Source organism: Garra rufa, chromosome 11, assembly GCF_049309525.1.
Source record: "Garra rufa chromosome 11, GarRuf1.0, whole genome shotgun sequence".
Classification (NCBI taxonomy): Eukaryota; Metazoa; Chordata; class Actinopteri; order Cypriniformes; family Cyprinidae; genus Garra; species Garra rufa.
This window is the reverse complement of record NC_133371.1, coordinates 39994960-40013507: the sequence shown is the minus strand read 5'-3', so window position 1 is coordinate 40013507 and position 18548 is coordinate 39994960. Positions and strand designations below refer to the sequence as shown.

Below are 18548 nucleotides of genomic sequence, written 5' to 3'. Positions count from 1 at the left end.
TGTCCATTAGCAACATGATCCGACTTCTTACCATATTCAGGTCGCTCTCGTCTGTTGCCCTCAAAGTCATACAGCAGCGGCCTGCCAGGTGACTGATGAGAACCACAATGAACTGGTGGGTTTGAGGGTGTACCTTTTGCAGAGCCAGTGGTGTCTGGAGCCCCCGGGCATGTGGTAGTGACATGGGAACCGTCCTCAAGGCAAGAGTGGTTTGGAGACAAACAACCTAAAATATTGAGTAAAATTATTAGTCTGTGTAAAGGCAATTCAGAGAATCGTTTCTAAACACATAAATGTTAGAAATGTATTGCTAAAAACACGCTTCATAGGCTCATTCATTCATTCATTCATGTGGTACTGAATTGTGGAGATGCGGTACGGATTGGTACAGCTCGCTTTGGTGCTTTTCCATTGCAAGGCATGACAAGGCTAACTTTCTGGGGCTTTTCCACTGCATGTTATGGCGCTTTGGCGCTTTTACACTGTATTTTTACAACTTTCTGGTGCTTTTTCACTGCATGGTATGGCTCAGTACGGCTCACTCATTTGTAGCAACAGCCAACAATACATTGTATGTGTCAAAATTATTGATTTTTCTTTTAAGCCAAAAATTATTAGGATATTAAGTAAAGATCATGAAGATATTTTGTAAATGTCCTACCATAAATATATCAAAACTTAATTTTTGTTTAGTAATATGCAATGTTAAGAACTTCATTTTAACAACTTTAAAGGCAATTTTCTCAATATTTTGATATTTTTGCACCCTCAGATTCCAGATTTTCAAATAGTTGTATCTCGGCCATATCCTAACATGGAAAGCTTGTTTATTCAGATGTATACATCTGAATAAAAAAATGACCCTTAAAATGGCCTTTGGTTTTGTGGTCCAAAGTCACAAATTATTATATATACAGTACATGCACAATAATTACCCTGTGAAGTTGGGTTTCGTAGAGAATCCTGCCAGCTTGATTTTCTTGGTGTCACATTGCTGTTGTTGTTCAGAGAGTCCTAAGATTAAGACCAAAAGAAGAGTTTAAACACTGATAACATATGTTTATTGATCTATTGATTTCAGGTGTGTATAATAGGTACCTGTGAAACTGGTGCAGTCAGGTTTAGAGTGGTTGGGCGGCTCTTCAGAGTGCCCAGAGTAGGGGAAGGGGGAGGAGATGCGGATGGTGAAGGAGGGGCATCAGGATCTGCATCCTCTTCTTCTTCTTCCTCATCATCTTCGTCTTCATCATCGATCATCTCAAACTCTTGGAAGTCATCTTGGAATGAGCACACTGGGTGATGGAAATCATTCTTTTCTAGAATTAAGCAATCCTTTAGAAAAAAGAAGAGAGAAAAGAAAGAAATTTAAAAATATCCAGTGTAGCACTGTAAAAAATTAGCATAAATCAATACTGCAGCCTGAAACAGAGGTGACTGAATGAACCAGTGAAGAGCAATTACACACAAAAATTCGATATCTACAAATATCAGTCAGCATGAACAGTCCAACTCAGAGCAAATGCTTTTCATGTCTACCATGCATGATTCAACAACCTTTTTCTCTGCTGCTAATGTTGTGTTCCATCCATTAGTTGTGCCATATGTTCACCCTGGACTGGATGAAGACTTGACTGCTAGCCAGGCCATCATTTCTGAAACATGTGCTACTCTATATATAAATATAGATCGGTGGTTGCAGAAACAACCAACTCTATCTTGCAGATATGTTTAATGACAAATGCAGAATATATTTATGACTGTAATATTTAAATTAACATACGTTTAAAGGTATACACTACCAGTTAAAAGTTTTTGAACAATAAGATTTGTAATGTTTTTTTTAAAGAAAAGACTTTATTTATTTGATCCAAAGTACAGAATACATATATATATTTTACTATTAAAAATAACTGTTTTCTATTTGAATACATTTTAAAATGTAATTTATTCCTGTGATTTAAAAGCTGAAATTTTAGCATCATTACTCCAGTCACATGATCCTTTAGAAATCATTCTAATATTCTGATTTGCTGCTAAAAAAAAAAAGATGTTAAAAACAGCCGAGCAGAATTTAAGGTTTATTTGATGCATTTATCTGAAATAAATATCTTTTGTAACATTATAAATGTCCTTATTATCACTTTTGATTAATTTAAAGCATCTTTCCTAATAAAAGAAAAAATATATACTGACTCCAAGCTTTTGAATGGTATAATGTATGATGTTACAAAAGCTTTTTATTTCAGATAAATGCTGATCAAAAAATCCTAAGAAAATTTACTAAACTGTTTTAAATATTAATAATAATAATAATAAATGTTCATCATGTGACACTGAAAACTGGAGTAATGATGCTAAAATGTAGCTTTAATCACAGGAATAAAATACATTTTATATAATAATAATAATAATAATAATAATAATATATTCAAATAGAAAACAAGTTATTTTAAATAGTAAAAATATTTCACAATATTACTGCTTTGGCTGTATTTAAATTCATCAAATAAATGAAGGCTTGGTGAGCAGAAGAGACTTCTATAAAAAACATAAAAAATCTTACTGTTCAAAAACTTTTGATTAGTAGTGCATTTTAAATAAAAAAAAAACAAACAGACATCCTTCAATTTGTAAAAACACAATAAAAATGTATTTACAGTAATGTGCTTAGAATTGAAGTCTATGGGACAATTATACAAGAGAATTTAAAAGCAGAAATGTGAGGCTCATATTTTTGCTAGCACTTAAATACATTAGTACTTAAAAATCATGAACATTTTTACTGTTAGTGCCTAGAGGAAAAAATATATTTCACATACACTACCAGTCAAAAGTTTTTGAACAGTAAGATTTTAAAAAATGTTTTAAAAACCAAGCGTGCATTTATTGGATCCAAAAATATGGCAAAAACTATTTACTATTTAAAATAACTGTTTTCTATTTGAATATATTTTAAAGTGTAATTTAAAGATCCAAAGATCAGCATTTATCTGAAATAAAAAGCTTTTTTAACAATATACCATACATACCACTTTTTGTTTTATTTTTATTTATTAAAAAAATGTAAGTGCATTACTAGAAGCTTGTTTTTATATTTACCCTGGAATATTCCTTTATGAAACAGTATTCAAAGCCTATTTACTAAAATGTAGGGCGGGACTAGAATTTATCGATCAATAATTGATTGGTTAGTGAAAAGTGGGCGTTACATCAAAACAGAGTCAGAGTCAGACTCTGATTAATCATTCAAAATGCGTATTAATCAAGTAAATAGGATGAATTTGGAATTAATTTTGTCTTTAAAAAGGAAAGTGGATGGACTGTGAACAAAGCTGAGAGAATCACGTCTTATAAGGGAAGGGCAGATGGTGATCAATGCTAAAGCTCCTCAGGTTTCAGCGCCCTTCCAGGAAAACAACTCAATGCACTTACATAAGCCTAGCGTCTGATATTCACCTCAATTAAGAATGCACACACTAGAGTTAAAATTCTGTTTGTTGCTTAGCAAATGTCTGTAGGTGATGTCATTAAAAACTCTCACGCTGCATTAGCTTCACAACCAGCTGGCACTGCAGGGACCTGAATCTATACGCCATCTCTATCCAAATCAATACCCATGACCAGCAGCAGTCAAACACACTATGACCAATAACCACACTTTGGAGAGAGACGTATATGCTCTAATGCTGTATTGACGTAGTTCTAGCTATAAAGCATGAGTTAGTGTATAAATGCTCTGTTGAAACTCTATCGCTCTAATATTTCCAAGGACGAGGCCTCACCCCTGACCAGCACTGATTTTACATCCCGGCTCAGAGACAGAGTCAGCATTACACCAGCAAAAAGTGTTCTGCTGAGGCAGCCGAACTCACACAGAAGTCATGAATGAATGCAGCGCTCTAGATGCTGACCGCATAGGCAGAGCAGAAGAGGGATAAAGAGGAAAAAAAGAAAAGATCCAGTGTTATAAGGTGAAGGAAACAACATAAGATTGTAAATAAAGAAAAAGGAGCTTAAAGAGCATATATATATATATATATATATATATATATATATATATATATATATATATATATATATATATATATATAAACGTATACAGTGCACACACACACACACACACACACACACACACGAGTTGTATACTGCAGTAGATGCAGGAAGGAGTGGGGGCAGCGATACTGATGTCTCAGACAAGTATTACTAATGCAGGGACATTAACTACAGCGCTGCACTGCATAATCGAGGGCTCTTGAATCATTTATAAGACAGCCTATTCATCAGTTCTCAATGAGTCAGTCAGTGTTGCCTGATTTATTATAGTCACCAAAAAAAATAAAAACAGTCAATTTTTCTGGGTAGTCATATCTCGTTTACTTTAAGTTAGATGTAAAACAAAATATACACAGTTGTTCAAAAGTTTGGGATCAGCAGGATTTAAGTTTCTTATTGCTAATTAAGGCTGTTTATTTGATGAAAAATCCTGAAAAAACTGTAATATTGTGAAATATTATTTCTATGTAAAATAACTGTTTTCTATTTGAATATATTTTAAAATTTAAAAATTTAAAATGTCATTTATTCATGTGACGCAAAGCTGAATAAGGATTATAGAATTATAAGGATTATAAAAAATTATACTTTTTTTTAGCAAGGATGCTTTAAATTGATCAAAAGTGATTATAAATACATTTATAATGTTACAAAGGATTCTATTTCAGATAAATGCTGTTCTTCTGAACTTTCTATTCATCAAAGAAACCTGAAAAAATTCTACGGCTGTTTTCACCATAATAATAATAATAATAATAATAAATGTTTTTTGTTGTTATTAGAATGACTTCTGAAGGATCATGTGACTGGATTAATGATGCTAAAATTCAGCTTTGAAATCACAAAAATAAATTACATTTTAAAATATATTCAAATAGAAAGCAGTTATTTTAAATAGTAAAAATATTTTAAAATGTAGCTGTTTTTGCTGTACCTTGGATTAAATAAATGCAGGCTTGGTGAATAGTACTTTTGACTAGTAGTGTATGTTGACCATTTATGTCAACATATCACCGTATTGAAAATCTATCATTTAATGCTCTTAAAAAATGTATTGTAATTAATTGAAAAAATTAAATATAAAATATAAAACATAAAATGCTCAGTTAAACTCTACCTTCATTGTACAGTCTGAATGTATGTTTACTTAAAAACCTGAAATATCCCTGGTCAACCTTACATATGCAACTCTATATGTGACCCTGGACCACAAAACCAGTCATAAGTATACATTTATTTATTTTTTAAATTGAGATTAATGCATCATCTGAAAGTTGAATAAATAAGTCAATTCCCATTGATGTATGGTTTGTTAGGATAGGACAATATTTGGCTGAGATACAACTATTTAAAAAAATCTAAGGATGCAAAAAAAATAAAATTGGCTTTAAAGTTGTCTAAAAAGTCATATTACAAATCATAAATTAAGTTTTTATATATTTACGGTAGGAAATTTACAAAATATCTTCATGGAACATGATCTTTTCTTAATATCCTAATAATTTTTGGCATAAAAGAAAAATCGATAATTTTGTCCCATACAATTTTTTTTGGCTATTGCTAAAAATATACCCGTGCTACTTAAGACTGGTTTTGTGGTCCAGGGTCACATATAAGATTTCAATAATAAAATAATGAATACAAAATCCAATAAAACAAATAAAAATACTGTGGAAGCAGAAATAAAGGTCAATACAGTGCTAGCAGGAATCGCCCACCTGCACATATTTGCGCTGTTTTCTGCTCCACCCTCAGAGCAGACGACATCAATAATAAGTCTTTCCTCTATAATTCTGTGCCACAGTACCACTAATTTTAACAGACTACAATGTGATGAAATGTTATCGCTAAATATTTCCTCTGTATACATGAGTTAGAGAGCAGATGTGTAAGAAATGCACAAACAAATGTACGTAAAACAACAAACACGTACTAAGTAATCACTGACACACACACAGTTCCACAGGAAAAAACACCTCACTCTCTTGTCTTTGATCTCTCATTATGAGCAGTTTGGACAGACACTAAGATGGCACATCTCATGCTGCTTAGCTAATCCCTCACACACACAGAGTCATCAAACGCTATAATTGCAGATTTAACCCTACACAAGTGGGCCTGAAAGATGGTAAGAAATCAAAACTGAACATATTTACTTAGTGTGAACAAATTATAGTGCCATATTATTACAGTAATATAGGTCAAAAGTTTAAATCCCCCTTTCAGAATCTGCAAAATGTGACCAAAATAAGAGAGATCATACAAAATGCATGCTATCGTTTATTTAGTATTGGCCTGAATAAGGTATTTCACATAAAAGATGTTTACATCTAGTCCACAAAAGTCCCTTGTTTGTCCTGAACAGTTAAACTGTCTGCTGTTCTTCTGACAAATCTTTCAGGCCCCATGAATTCTTTAGTTTTCCAGCATTTTTGTGTATTTGAGCCCTTTCCAACAATGACTGTAAGATTTTGAGATCCATCTTTTCTCACTAAAGGGCAACTGAGGGACTCATATGCAGCTATTACAGAAGGTTCAAACACTCACTGATGCTCCAGAAGGAAAAACCATGCATTAAGAGCTTGGGGGTGAAAACTTTTGAACAGAATGGAGATTTTTCTTATTTTGCCTAAATATTATATTTTTTTCATTTAGTATTGCCTTTCAGAGGCTACAGAAGAGACTTACATGTTTCCCAGAAGACAGAATAAGTTAAATTTACCCTGATCTTCAAATTCAAAAAGTTTTCACTTTCTCTTAATGCATTGTTTTTCTTTCTGGAGCATCAATGAGCATTTGAACCGTTTGTAATAATTGCATATGAGTCCCTCAGTTTTCTTCGGAGTAAAAAGTTGGATCTCAAAATCATACAGTCATTGTTTGAAAGGGTTCAAATGCATAAAAATGCTGGAAAACCAAATAATTTTTAAGATCAGAAGGATTTTTCTGAAGAACAGCAGGCAGCTGTTCAGGACAAACAAGGGACTCATGAACAACTATCAATAAAAAACAGCTTTTGAACGGGATCATTTTTATAAATTCAACTACTATTTTCTCTTGTGGACTATATGTAAATATCTTGGCTGTGAAATATCTTATTCAGGTCAGTACTAAATAAACAATAACTAATTAACATTTTGCAGATTCTGAAAGGGGGAAAATAAATTGCTTTTATCAAGACTTTCTTGCTACTCCTAAATTCCTTTTTATTTCTTTTTTTGCTGATGATGAGAAGTAGTGCCTCACATGATTTTAAACTACATATTCTGTTGTATTAAGAAATAATATGTCATATTACGTAAGTTAAATGCGTTGTGAATGCCGTTTCATGACATTTTTCTAATACCGCACGCTACTCTGCTCAGTTACCGTTCATCAACAGCATACTGTAATTTGCAAAACCCCAGAAACCCAAATCTGTTAAATGTACTTTGAGAGCCGGAGCTCTATGAGACAGAATGAATAATCCATGAAGGAAGTGAGAGAGAGGGTGAGAAAGCTGGAGAGAGAGAGTGAGAGAGAGAGTGTTTGGAAGGATGGAATTGTTGGCTGGAAAATGATCTGTACAAGAATCATTCCGGAAGCGTTAATGTCAAAATGTCACAATCATTCCTGCCTTGCACAATGTGCACAGCCACAAATAGGCAAAATGTATTTATCTATATTTCACAGCATGTGTGTAGGTGTGTTTTTGTCATATGTGTGGTATGGAATGTCAAAAACCGATTTAAGCTGCAAAAGAAAAATTACACAAATATGAAAACCTACTACTGTACTAAATTCTGGGCTTTCGCAAAGATCTAATAGAATTCACGCAAATAATTACTAATGTTTTTGCATGAGGCATAAAAGGAAAATTGGATAAAAAAGAAGAGCAGATGAGTGGTCTTCACTAGAGATGCAAGTGTGATATACAATATCTCTCCCTTTGTAACTGCAGGGCTTTAATCTGTTATCAGAGAGGTAGAATAACCATATTTTTAGATTTGGCAAAGACTTTTTCTTTTTTGAAAAGATCTGTTACTCAGCTGGTGAAAACTCACTGAGCTAAAATGGGGATTTATCGTTGTAGCATTACGTTCATTACAACATTTAGCACAAAAACAATCAAATGAGGCTGTGATGGGAATGGGACAAACATAAAATGACTATAAATTACTATGGACATTTAATTACTGTTTAAAGAAAATTACACAAAATTTCTTCTGGAAAATATTTAACTCACATTCTCTCATTCTCAGAGGAAAAGTCTGAACTGTGGAATATAAACTTACAATTATGAGGAAGAATAAAGGCAGAATTGTGAGATAAAAAGTCACATTTATTATAAGTCACCTTTTTTTCTGTGGCGGAAAAAAGAATTGTTTGATGCAAATTTTCCTCAGAAATGCCAGTTCATAATTCTGAGTTTATATCTTGCAATTCTGAGAAAAAATAAATACTAGAAAAAGAAAAAAACATGCAATTTTTCCTCAGAAATGCCAGTTTATATGTCGGACTTCCAGGTTTATTTTTCATAATTCTGAGTTTATATCTTGCAATTCTGAGAAAAAATGAAATATAAACTCCTTGTGAGATGTAATCTAGAAATTGCAAAAAAAAAAAAAAAAGAAAAAGCAATTTTTCCTTAGAATTGCCAGTTTATATGGCAGACTTCCAGGCATATTTTTCATAATTCTGAGTTCATATCTTGCAATTCTGAGAAAAAAAAAAACTGGAATATAAACTCTTTGTGAGATGCAATCTAGAGATTGCAAAAAAAAAAAGCAAAAAAAAAAAAAAAGCAATTTTTCCTCAGAATTGTCAGCTAATTTGTTGGACTTCCAGGTTTATTTTTCATAATTCTGAGTTTATATCTTGCAATTCTGAGAAAAAATGAAATATAAACTTCTTGTGAGATGTAAACTAGAAATTGCAGAAAAAAAGCAATTTTTCCTTAGAATTGCCAGTTTATATGGCAGACTTCCAGGCATATTTTTCATAATTCTGAGTTCATATCTTGCAATTCTGAGAAAAAAAAAACTGGAATATAAACTCTTTGTGAGATGCAATCTAGAAATTGCAGAAAAAAAGCAATTTTTCCTTAGAATTGCCAGTTTATATGGCAGACTTCCAGGCATATTTTTTATAATTCTGAGTTTACATCTTGCAATTCTGAGAAAAAATGAAATATAAACTCTGTGAGATGCAAACCAGACATTTAAAAAAAATGCAGTTTTTCCTCAGAATTGGCAGCTAATATGTTGGACCTCCAGGTTTATTTTTCATAATTCTGAATTTATATCTTGCAATTCTGAGAAAAACTGGAATATAAACTCTTTGTGAGATGCAAACTAGAAATTGCAAAAAAGTTTTGATATATTTACGGTAGAAAAAAATGACAAAATATCTTCATAGAACATAATGTTTACATAATCCTAATGATTTTTGGCATAAAAAAAATTGACCCATACAATATAATTTTGGCTATTGCTACAAATATATCCGTGCTACTTAAGACTGGTTTTGTGGTCCAGGGTCACAAATTATTTTTAATTTTTTCAAATTATGCCAAAAAGTTAAAATAATATTAGTAATAATTATTTATTTATAATTGAATACATTTGTTTAACTGTTCAAATGAAAAACAAAATCAGAAAAAAACATGGATTAAGGATGTTTAATTTTTATTCCCAGGAATTTAAAAATAACCTTCAGTTAAAAATGTGTATCGTTAATGATAACACCTCAAAATAATAACATGAAGTTTAAACAACCAACTAAACTGTACAAATATTTCCTATCCAACAGCTATTGTTCATATAAACCTTGAAGGTTTCTTATGTAACTCCTCTAAGTGGCACACTGGAGGCACAGAGGATGTCTTCTGTGATTTCATAGTCTCTAGTTGCATAGACAAGGGACAGGCCCTTCAAACACGATGCAGTGTTGATTCCACGTGACATAATCCTGTGGGACAGGCGTTTGTGTATGTGTGTGCTGAATTAGAGCCGCTAACTGTGGCAAAAAAAAAGAAAACTGTGGCCTGACACACTGCATGGACTCTGCCGCCCACTTTGAGATCAACCGACCAATCAATAAATGACCAGCCTATAGACCGTCCAATCACCATCCAGAACCAACTAATCAATCTGCCTACATACTGAACAATGTGAGGTCACTGCATGCCATGATGCCCACAGAATGTGATTGTGTGGACCGAAACACTGCATTTAAATCAATCTGACACACCAAAGGCACATGAAGCGTTATAATCGAAGCGATACATGCACGTTTGAACATTTTGCAGAGAACGCAGGCAGAAGAAATTAGGAGCAGGGTGAGGGAAGAGGAAGCGGTTTTGTTGTAATAGGACTGGGGTGCAGAAAGCTGAGAAGAGAGGTCTGCATAGCAGCAAACTTCACTGGGTTACCAGCCCTTCTACTGCAGCTGTGGCACACCGCCACCGCAATAAAACATTTACAATCCCTCAATGCAGCCAGCACACACAGTGTCTAATGCTAACATTTCCACAAGCGCTCTCCATCCATATTAACACATAGCACAAAGGGGAAAGACTACATTTGGATGTTTTGCAGTAGTTCAATGTTAATCGTTGCACTGGATTTTAACATTCGGAAATTCAACTGAGAATGTGTTTTTAAAAGTAGATCCTGGATTTAAATCCAGAACTGCATCAAAACATAGAAAAATACAGACTTTGAATACTGGCTTTTTGAAAAACATTTCAAAAGTGCTCAAATTTGAGTGCTTGTCTGCCATTACTGACTGACTGACGACTGTCAGTGATGGTGTGAAACGCTGCATATATATCCATATGTAAATATGTTTATATTAGCTGCTCTTTCTGTTAGGCATGATAGAGCTTACAGTTTCCTGGAAGTACCACACTGGACTGTAGCACACTAGAAAATGAAATAAATAGGGGTGGGCATAGATAATTTTTTTTTTATCTAGATTAATCTAGATTAAATCTTGGAATTAATCTAGATTAAACTAGATTAAAATGGCTAATTTGAATTCTGCTGAAGGCATATTCAGAATATGTGTGCTACCCAAATAATGACTAAAAGTAAGTCTTCGAGACCAGGCGCTCATCTCCTGTTTCCAAAATGCATCACAAACTGCTTGACAATTGCATTTACAACATAATTACCTATACAAACTTGTGTAACCAAGTACTTCTGCGCAAAAGGCTGCACGACGTGCGCGTTGCCGTTAAATACACAGACGCGCACGCACATGGATTTCTGCGTGCATAGTCTTCCATTAAACTGCGTTGCTTTTAGAAGCATCAATTCAGTTGTTGCATATAGTTTAATGTCTTTATTTCGGGAATATCAAAGTAAATTCTAACTCAAATTTGAGATTTTACTGGGGCACGGCAGATTTTCACTGGGGCACGTGCCCCAGTAAAAAGGGTCTAGCAACGCACCTGCCCTGAAGCGGCTTCATAACTGCATCCATGTCTGCACGTCTCATTTGATGTGGTAATTTCACAGAAGTTGAAGACTCTTTCTCGCCCCCTACAGTGCAATTCGACTAGGTATACGTCATCCGCGCTAAAATATCAAGGTGAAAGTCATCATAGCTTACATAGTTTAGACCCAGCTCCCAACCCAACGTTGAGAATAGATTAAAGGCGATATTTTTTTTATCGCCCGATAAGAGTCTCACGTTAATGCAGCACGTTAATGCCGATAACGCATAAATAAATAAAATAATAAAAGGATGCATTGTGAAGAGCCAGAGTCATAGTTGAAGCCTATGCAACAATCACACAATTGCATTGCATTGCATTGAATAATAAATAAAATAAAATAAAATAATTATAAAAATAGTAAAAGGATGCATTGTGAAGGGTCAGAGTCATAGTTGAGGACTATGCCATAATCACACAAGTAAAATAAAATAAAATAATAATAATAAATAAAATAAAATAGTACAAGGATGCACTGTGAAGGGTCAGAGTCATAGTTGAAGCCTATGCCACAATCACAAAATTGCATTGGATTGCACTGAATAATAAAATAAATAACATAATATAAATATATAATGTAAAATAAAATAAAATAATACAATAAAATAAAATGGATGCATTGTGAATGATTCGTACCTTTTCGTAAGAATCAGAGTCATAGTTGAGGCCTATGCCACAATTGCATTAAATGAAATAAAAAAATTAAATAAAATAATTATATAATTAATTATATAATGCTAATGGTTCATACCTTTTCATAAGGGTCAGAGTCGTAGTTGAGGCCTATGCCACAATCATCTGTGATTTCAGACAAATCTTCATCATCAAACTCCTCCAGACTGATGTCATGAGCCGGCCTGCAAACAAACCCAAATATAATGAAAAAATAATAAACACACCAGAAGTATTACTTTGACAGAAAATTTTGATCATTTTAATCATAAGTCTTTGGACTCTCCGTATATCAGCTCCTCTCTTACTTCCAGACGTTGACATTTTTTACATTTTAGTCTCGTTTTTATTTGTTGCGGGAAGTGTCAATAGATGCTCACGAGTTTTTGTCATTCAGAGTTTTTATTTCGTTATCGTCTTCATCTGTGAAAAAATATTAATGAAAATTATTCATCAACGAAATTAACACTGCACACCAGTTCTCCCACTATTTGAAATACTCTAAAATCAAATGACGATTTTCTTTAAACATACTGAAATTAGCAGTGTGAGGGTTAGGATTGCATCTCTGAGATGTGCTGGCTAATATAAGTGTGTCCCTGTGGAAGTCTTATCTGAAATATGAGCTGCCAAGATTTATCAGCTGATTCCACACACACAGGTCACTAGCCTAAGAAATCCACAAGGTCACTCAGGTTAGCACACAAACATATACACAGAATCACAACACCAGTTAAAAAATGGCCACCACACCTTTGAACAACCAATCATTTCTCTCCTCTACCATCCCTGTTCATTATTGATAAGTGGGTTAGCATGCTGCTAAATAAGGCCAGCCTCTGTTTTGCCTTATTTGGCTCTGCTTTGGCTCAGCAAAATGCATTAACCCCGATTCTGGTGTATGCTAGCCTCAAATGCAGGGACGATTTCATCTCGGCTGACAGGAGTGCTGCAATGCAGCTTTTCACAGTCAGAGCGCCACAATCACACAGATCTGTAATGTATGGAGGATCCAAGACAGAACCAGAGAAAGAGGGAGGAGGAGAGAGATATGTGTACTGTGTGTGCTTGTCTGAAAATATTGATATTTTTTAAAATAGATCTAAATTCAGAAGCAGAAGGTCATGTGCCTTAATAAACTCTTTAATTAAATTGTATCTAATAAGTAGAACAGCTATTTATTTATCTACTAATATTGCTGCAAATGAACTAATATTGTTGACAAAGGATGACATTTGTTGCAACACGCATTATATAAAGGTTAATTCCAGCTAAAGCTAATCCGATTGGTTGAGCACTTTGAAAGTTGTTGCAAAAAAATCAATATATCGGTGACCGCACATCAGTGAAATTCTCTAAATTATGCAGGACGCTGAATTTGAAGGGTCCACAATGGTCCCCTGACTGTAAATTGATCTGGTTCTCTCATAAATAATGTTTAGAAATTGTTGTCAGCCCATCCTGAACCCAAGAGCTACAAAAAAGCCCATTTTGAGCCTAAAAGCCCAGAATGAATTATCAATCAACCCATTAAACAATAAATAAAATCTCAGACCTTTAGATTTTTGATCACAGACATGGTTAGAAACATTGTTTTCATACATTTATGCTTATGTATGTTTTTGCTCATGTAATTTATGAAGAAATAAAACATTCAAATAGAATAATATGTGACCCTGGACCACAAATGCAGTCTTAAGTACAGGTATATTTGTAGCAATAGCCAAAAATACATCTTATGAGTCAAAAATCTAGATTCTTCTTTTATGCCAAAAAAGATCATGTTCCATGAAGATATTTTGTAAAATTCCTACCGTAAATTATTTTGTAAATTTCCTACCGTAAATATATCAAAACGTACTTTTTGTTTAGTAATATGCATTGCTAAGAACTTCATTTGAACAACTTTAAAGGCGATTTTCTTAATATTTAGATTTTTTTGCACCCTCAGATTCTAGATGTTCAAATACTTGTATCTTGGCCAAATATTGTCCTATCCTAACAACCATACATCAATAGGAAGCTTATTTATTTAGCCTTTAAATGATGTAGAAATCTCAATTTCAAAAAATTAACCCTTATGATTGGTTTTGTGGTCCACGGTCACATATAATAAAAATTAAGTCTACTTTTTACTGACTCCCTGTGTGTAAGCCTGTTTCAATCAGTAAACCTCTATCATCTATGTGCATCATGAAAACAGCTTCATGTGAGCAAACATGATTTATACTGTGATGAGATACTTTCTGAACACAGCATTTGCTTATTTGTGTTATTTTGGTCATTTCATATATTCTGTGATCATTTCTCTGCTGGCACTTATATCCTTTTTACTCACAAGGCTCATTTAAGTGAATCACATTCATCAATAATGAGTCATTTCATGCTAGGCTTCTATGAATGTTTAAGCTATTCCCGTTTTTTATGTCACAGGTCAAAACTGCTGTACTCATGACTAACTATGCTGGCAAAATTTTTTACTAGCCATCTTCTAAAAACCATCAATAAAGTATACATCCAAAACAAATGCTAAACCATGATCTGCATTTAACATGAAATTTAGCAAGCTCTACAAACTCTTTGTAATGCCTCCATTTCAGACGTCCTACTATGACGTTATGAATGGCATTCGCTCAGCCCCTCTTTTGAAAAGAACAAGCAAAAATACTAAAATAGTATTAACATACAGGTGAGGTCAAAAGTTTACACCCCCTATTCAGAATCTGCAAAATGTTACTTTTTTTTACAAAAAATAAGAAGGATCATGCAAAATGCATTTTATTGTTTATTTATTACTGACCTGAATAAGTTAAAATAAAAAATGTTTACATAGTCCACAAGAGAAAATAATAATTCAATTTATAAAAATAACCCAATTCAAAAGTTTACATACACTTGATTCTTAATACTCTGTTCTGTGCTCAATAATCCACAGCTATGTGTTTTTGTTTAGTGATAGCTGTTAATTTGTTCTTTAGAAAAATCCTTCTAAAGCTTTTTTTTGGTTTTCCAGCATTTTTGTGTATTTGAAACCTTTCCAACAATGACTGTATGATTTTGAGATCTATCTTTTCACACTGAGGACAACTGAGGGATGCATCTGAAACTATTAAATAAGGTTCAAACACCCACTGATGCTTCAGAAGGAAAACAAGGCATTAAGTGCTGGGGGGTGAAAACTTTTGAACAGAATAGAGATGTGTACATTTTTCTTATTTTGCCTAAATATCATATTTTATCATTTAGTACTGCCCTTCAGAGGCTACAGAAGATACTTACATGTTTCCCAGAAGACAAAATAAGTTAAATTTACTCTGATCTTCAAATTCAAAAAGTGTGGACAAACAAGGGACTCATGACTTAACAAAAAACACAGCTGTGGATTATTTAGATAACAACACAATATTAAGAAATAAGAATCAAGTGTATGTAAACTTTTGAATGGGCTCATTTTTATAAATTTTCTCTTGTAGACTATATGTAAACACATTTTATGTATATCATATTCAGGTCAGTACTAAATAAACAATAACATGCATTTTGTATGATACCTTTTATTCTGGTAAAATAAATAACATTTTTCAAATTCTGAAGGGGGTTGTAAACTTTTGACCTCAACTGTATTTGAGAGGTAATCTGAATTTCTTTACCGCCCAAACTGAGCACAGAAGAGAAGAAGCTTCAAAACATTACGGTTGAACCATTGATCAGATTTTATTTTATCGGTGTCCTTACTACCTTTCTGGGTCTTGAACATGTCAGTTGCATTGTTGTCTATGCAGGGTCAGAAAGCTCTCGGGAATTTATCAAAAATATCTTAATTTGTGTTCCGAAGATGAACTAAGACCTTGCGTGTTTGGAGCGACATGAGGGTGAGTAATTAATGACAGAATTTTAATTTATGGGTGAACTATCCCTTTAAAATTGCAGCTGGACTGTAAAATAGAGAGAGAGAATCATTGTATTTAATAACACTAGATCAACCTGACAAAAAAAAAAAAAAAACGCTCAAAATCTTACAGCTGTCGAAATCTTGTTGCTTCAGTGGCCTGTCTGTCAAACCCTGATGCACAGCACAAGGGAAATCAAGTGTGTAGAATCTCATCATGTGTGCTGACCTGTGTCAGATTCCAGATGAATGGACAGGAGACGGGCTGGTATAATCAGGGATGCCAGGCTATTGTCAACACTGGGACCTCCCTCCTCATTTCCCCCCAACAGTAAATGTCAACCCTGACTCCACTGGAGCAAAACAGAACCACTTCAGGAAGGTCAACTACTACTAACTATTTCTCACTGAGCAAACAAAAGGTGATAATTTGCCTGGGTGGATTTTTTTTTTTTTGTGGTTAACAAGCTGTGTTTGCTTTTCTGTGAATTGAAAGCTAAATTATTGATGGTTTTCTGTTTCCCAGATGCTCCAATGAGCCTCAAACGTTCTGAAGAGGAAAATATATAATAGTATAATAGGTATGTATAATATAATACATACATACATAAATACAGTGGTGGCCAAACATTTTAGAACACTATTATTTTCACCAGCTAAAAAAATAATTTTTAATTTAAGAAATCAACCTGCAAAGCTACAGCACTGTTAAAAGTTTTAGGCACTTGTGTAAAAATGCTGTAAAATGACGATGCTGTCAAAAAAAATGTCATAAATAGATTTTCTTTATCAATTAACTTCTATTAACTAAATTAAATCAACATTTGGCGTGACCATCCTTTGCATTTACAGCAGCTTTTGCCATAGGTGCACTTGCGCATAGTTTTTCAGATAGCTTTGCAGGTAGGTTTCTTGAAGCATCTTGGAGATGTTGCCAGTACTTCTGGATTTAGTCTGTCTCACTTTGTTCTGTTTCTTCGTGTCATTTCACACAGACGGGATGATGATGAGATCAGATCTCTGTGTGGAGCACTGGCTGTTGTCAGACTCCTTGTGCAAACAAAAATCTCACTGGATTATTACAATTAATGGCAAAATGAATGTTTGGAAATGCAAACTGATATTACCCACTAACACACTACAGCAAAAGATAGAAATAACTGACTTAAAACCATTTTTATCTGGTGAAAATACCAGTGTTCTAATCATTTTGGCCACCACTGTACATGTTAATATGATTCAAAGTGGATCCATGTACAGCGCTCTTATGGTTCTGCTTAACAATCTCTGAGTTTGGAAAGGCTATTAAAAAGTTCACATGTGCTTCTAGAAAAGGCTAATATTTCTCTAACCTCTGTCAACCTGCCATCCAGATCAGAGCCCCATTTACAGGGATTTCTGTGCTATTTCTACATGAGCCTCTAATGACCCTCCCATGAGATGAAACATGGGAGAGCAGAAATAATCCCACATACACGAGAAAAACGTCGAGGATCTAGAGAGCGGATTGTGCACTTTGAAGATGCGTTTTAATGAGCTTCTGTTTAATCACTGAAATATCAGAGGATTTAGAGGAACGGCGCTCCACTGAGCAAGTCAACCCGTGTGTATGTGTGTGTGTGTGTGTGTGTGTGTGTGTGTGTGTGTGTGTGTGTGCATGTGTGATACTTCAATCTAAGACTAGCTAAACCAAATCGTGCCTCACACATTTAAACAACACACACACAAAATGAATTTCCAAAAAACAGATCTACAGAAGGTCTCTGTCTCCATTTACAGTCCATGCTCAGATCTAAACTCTGGCTTGACAGCAGACGGTACAGGAGCTCCTGGGAGAAGCAGTGCTCTAGACTCAGAACCACTCTGTGATATTAGTTACAGACTCACAGTGTTTCATGAATTATGAATGAGTTCACAAAAAAACAGATCTAGCAGCAGTGCTAATGACGGGATGCCTCTACAAACACATTTAGCTTTGACTATTAACCTACAGTGAGTGCGAGACATTCAAAGTCAGCTTTACCTCATCAAAAGTGTTTAATACACACATAAAAAAAGCATAAATAATGTATTAGTATTCTATATTCTACACAAAATAGCCACATGTTTACATAAAGCCAGCCACGAAAAAATTTGCTTGTTTGGGGGTGGGGGGGATTTCATAAACTCAGTGAAAGGGACCAGAATATTTTGACTTGGGGTATTCTTTAAATCACCTAGTAACCAACCAAAATGCTCTAGCAATGCCCCAGCAACCACCTAGAACACTCTAGTAATTGCATTAATATGTATAAAGCACCCTGTAAAACTACATAACAACGCCCTAGCAACCAACGAGAACACCCTGGAAACTTTATTACTATGCACAAAACACCCTGTAAAACTAAATAGCCATGCTCTAGCAACCATTTAGAATAGCCTAGCAACAGTATTGCAGCAAAACAACATTCACAA

The 18548-nt window shown here is 34.1% G+C and overlaps 1 protein-coding gene across 1 annotated transcript in view; it reads right to left on the bottom strand.

Annotated features, from left to right (window-relative positions):
• Positions 1-18548, bottom strand: part of mapk8ip2 (mitogen-activated protein kinase 8 interacting protein 2) — a 41150-nt gene that overhangs the window by 11532 nt on the left and 11070 nt on the right. The window contains exons 2-5 of the mRNA XM_073850859.1: positions 12285-12390; positions 1099-1332; positions 936-1014; positions 32-226 (exon numbers count right to left, since the gene is read on the bottom strand). Of these exons, the coding sequence (XP_073706960.1) occupies positions 32-226; positions 936-1014; positions 1099-1332; positions 12285-12390 (614 nt within the window). The remainder of the gene's footprint in view (positions 1-31; positions 227-935; positions 1015-1098; positions 1333-12284; positions 12391-18548) is intronic.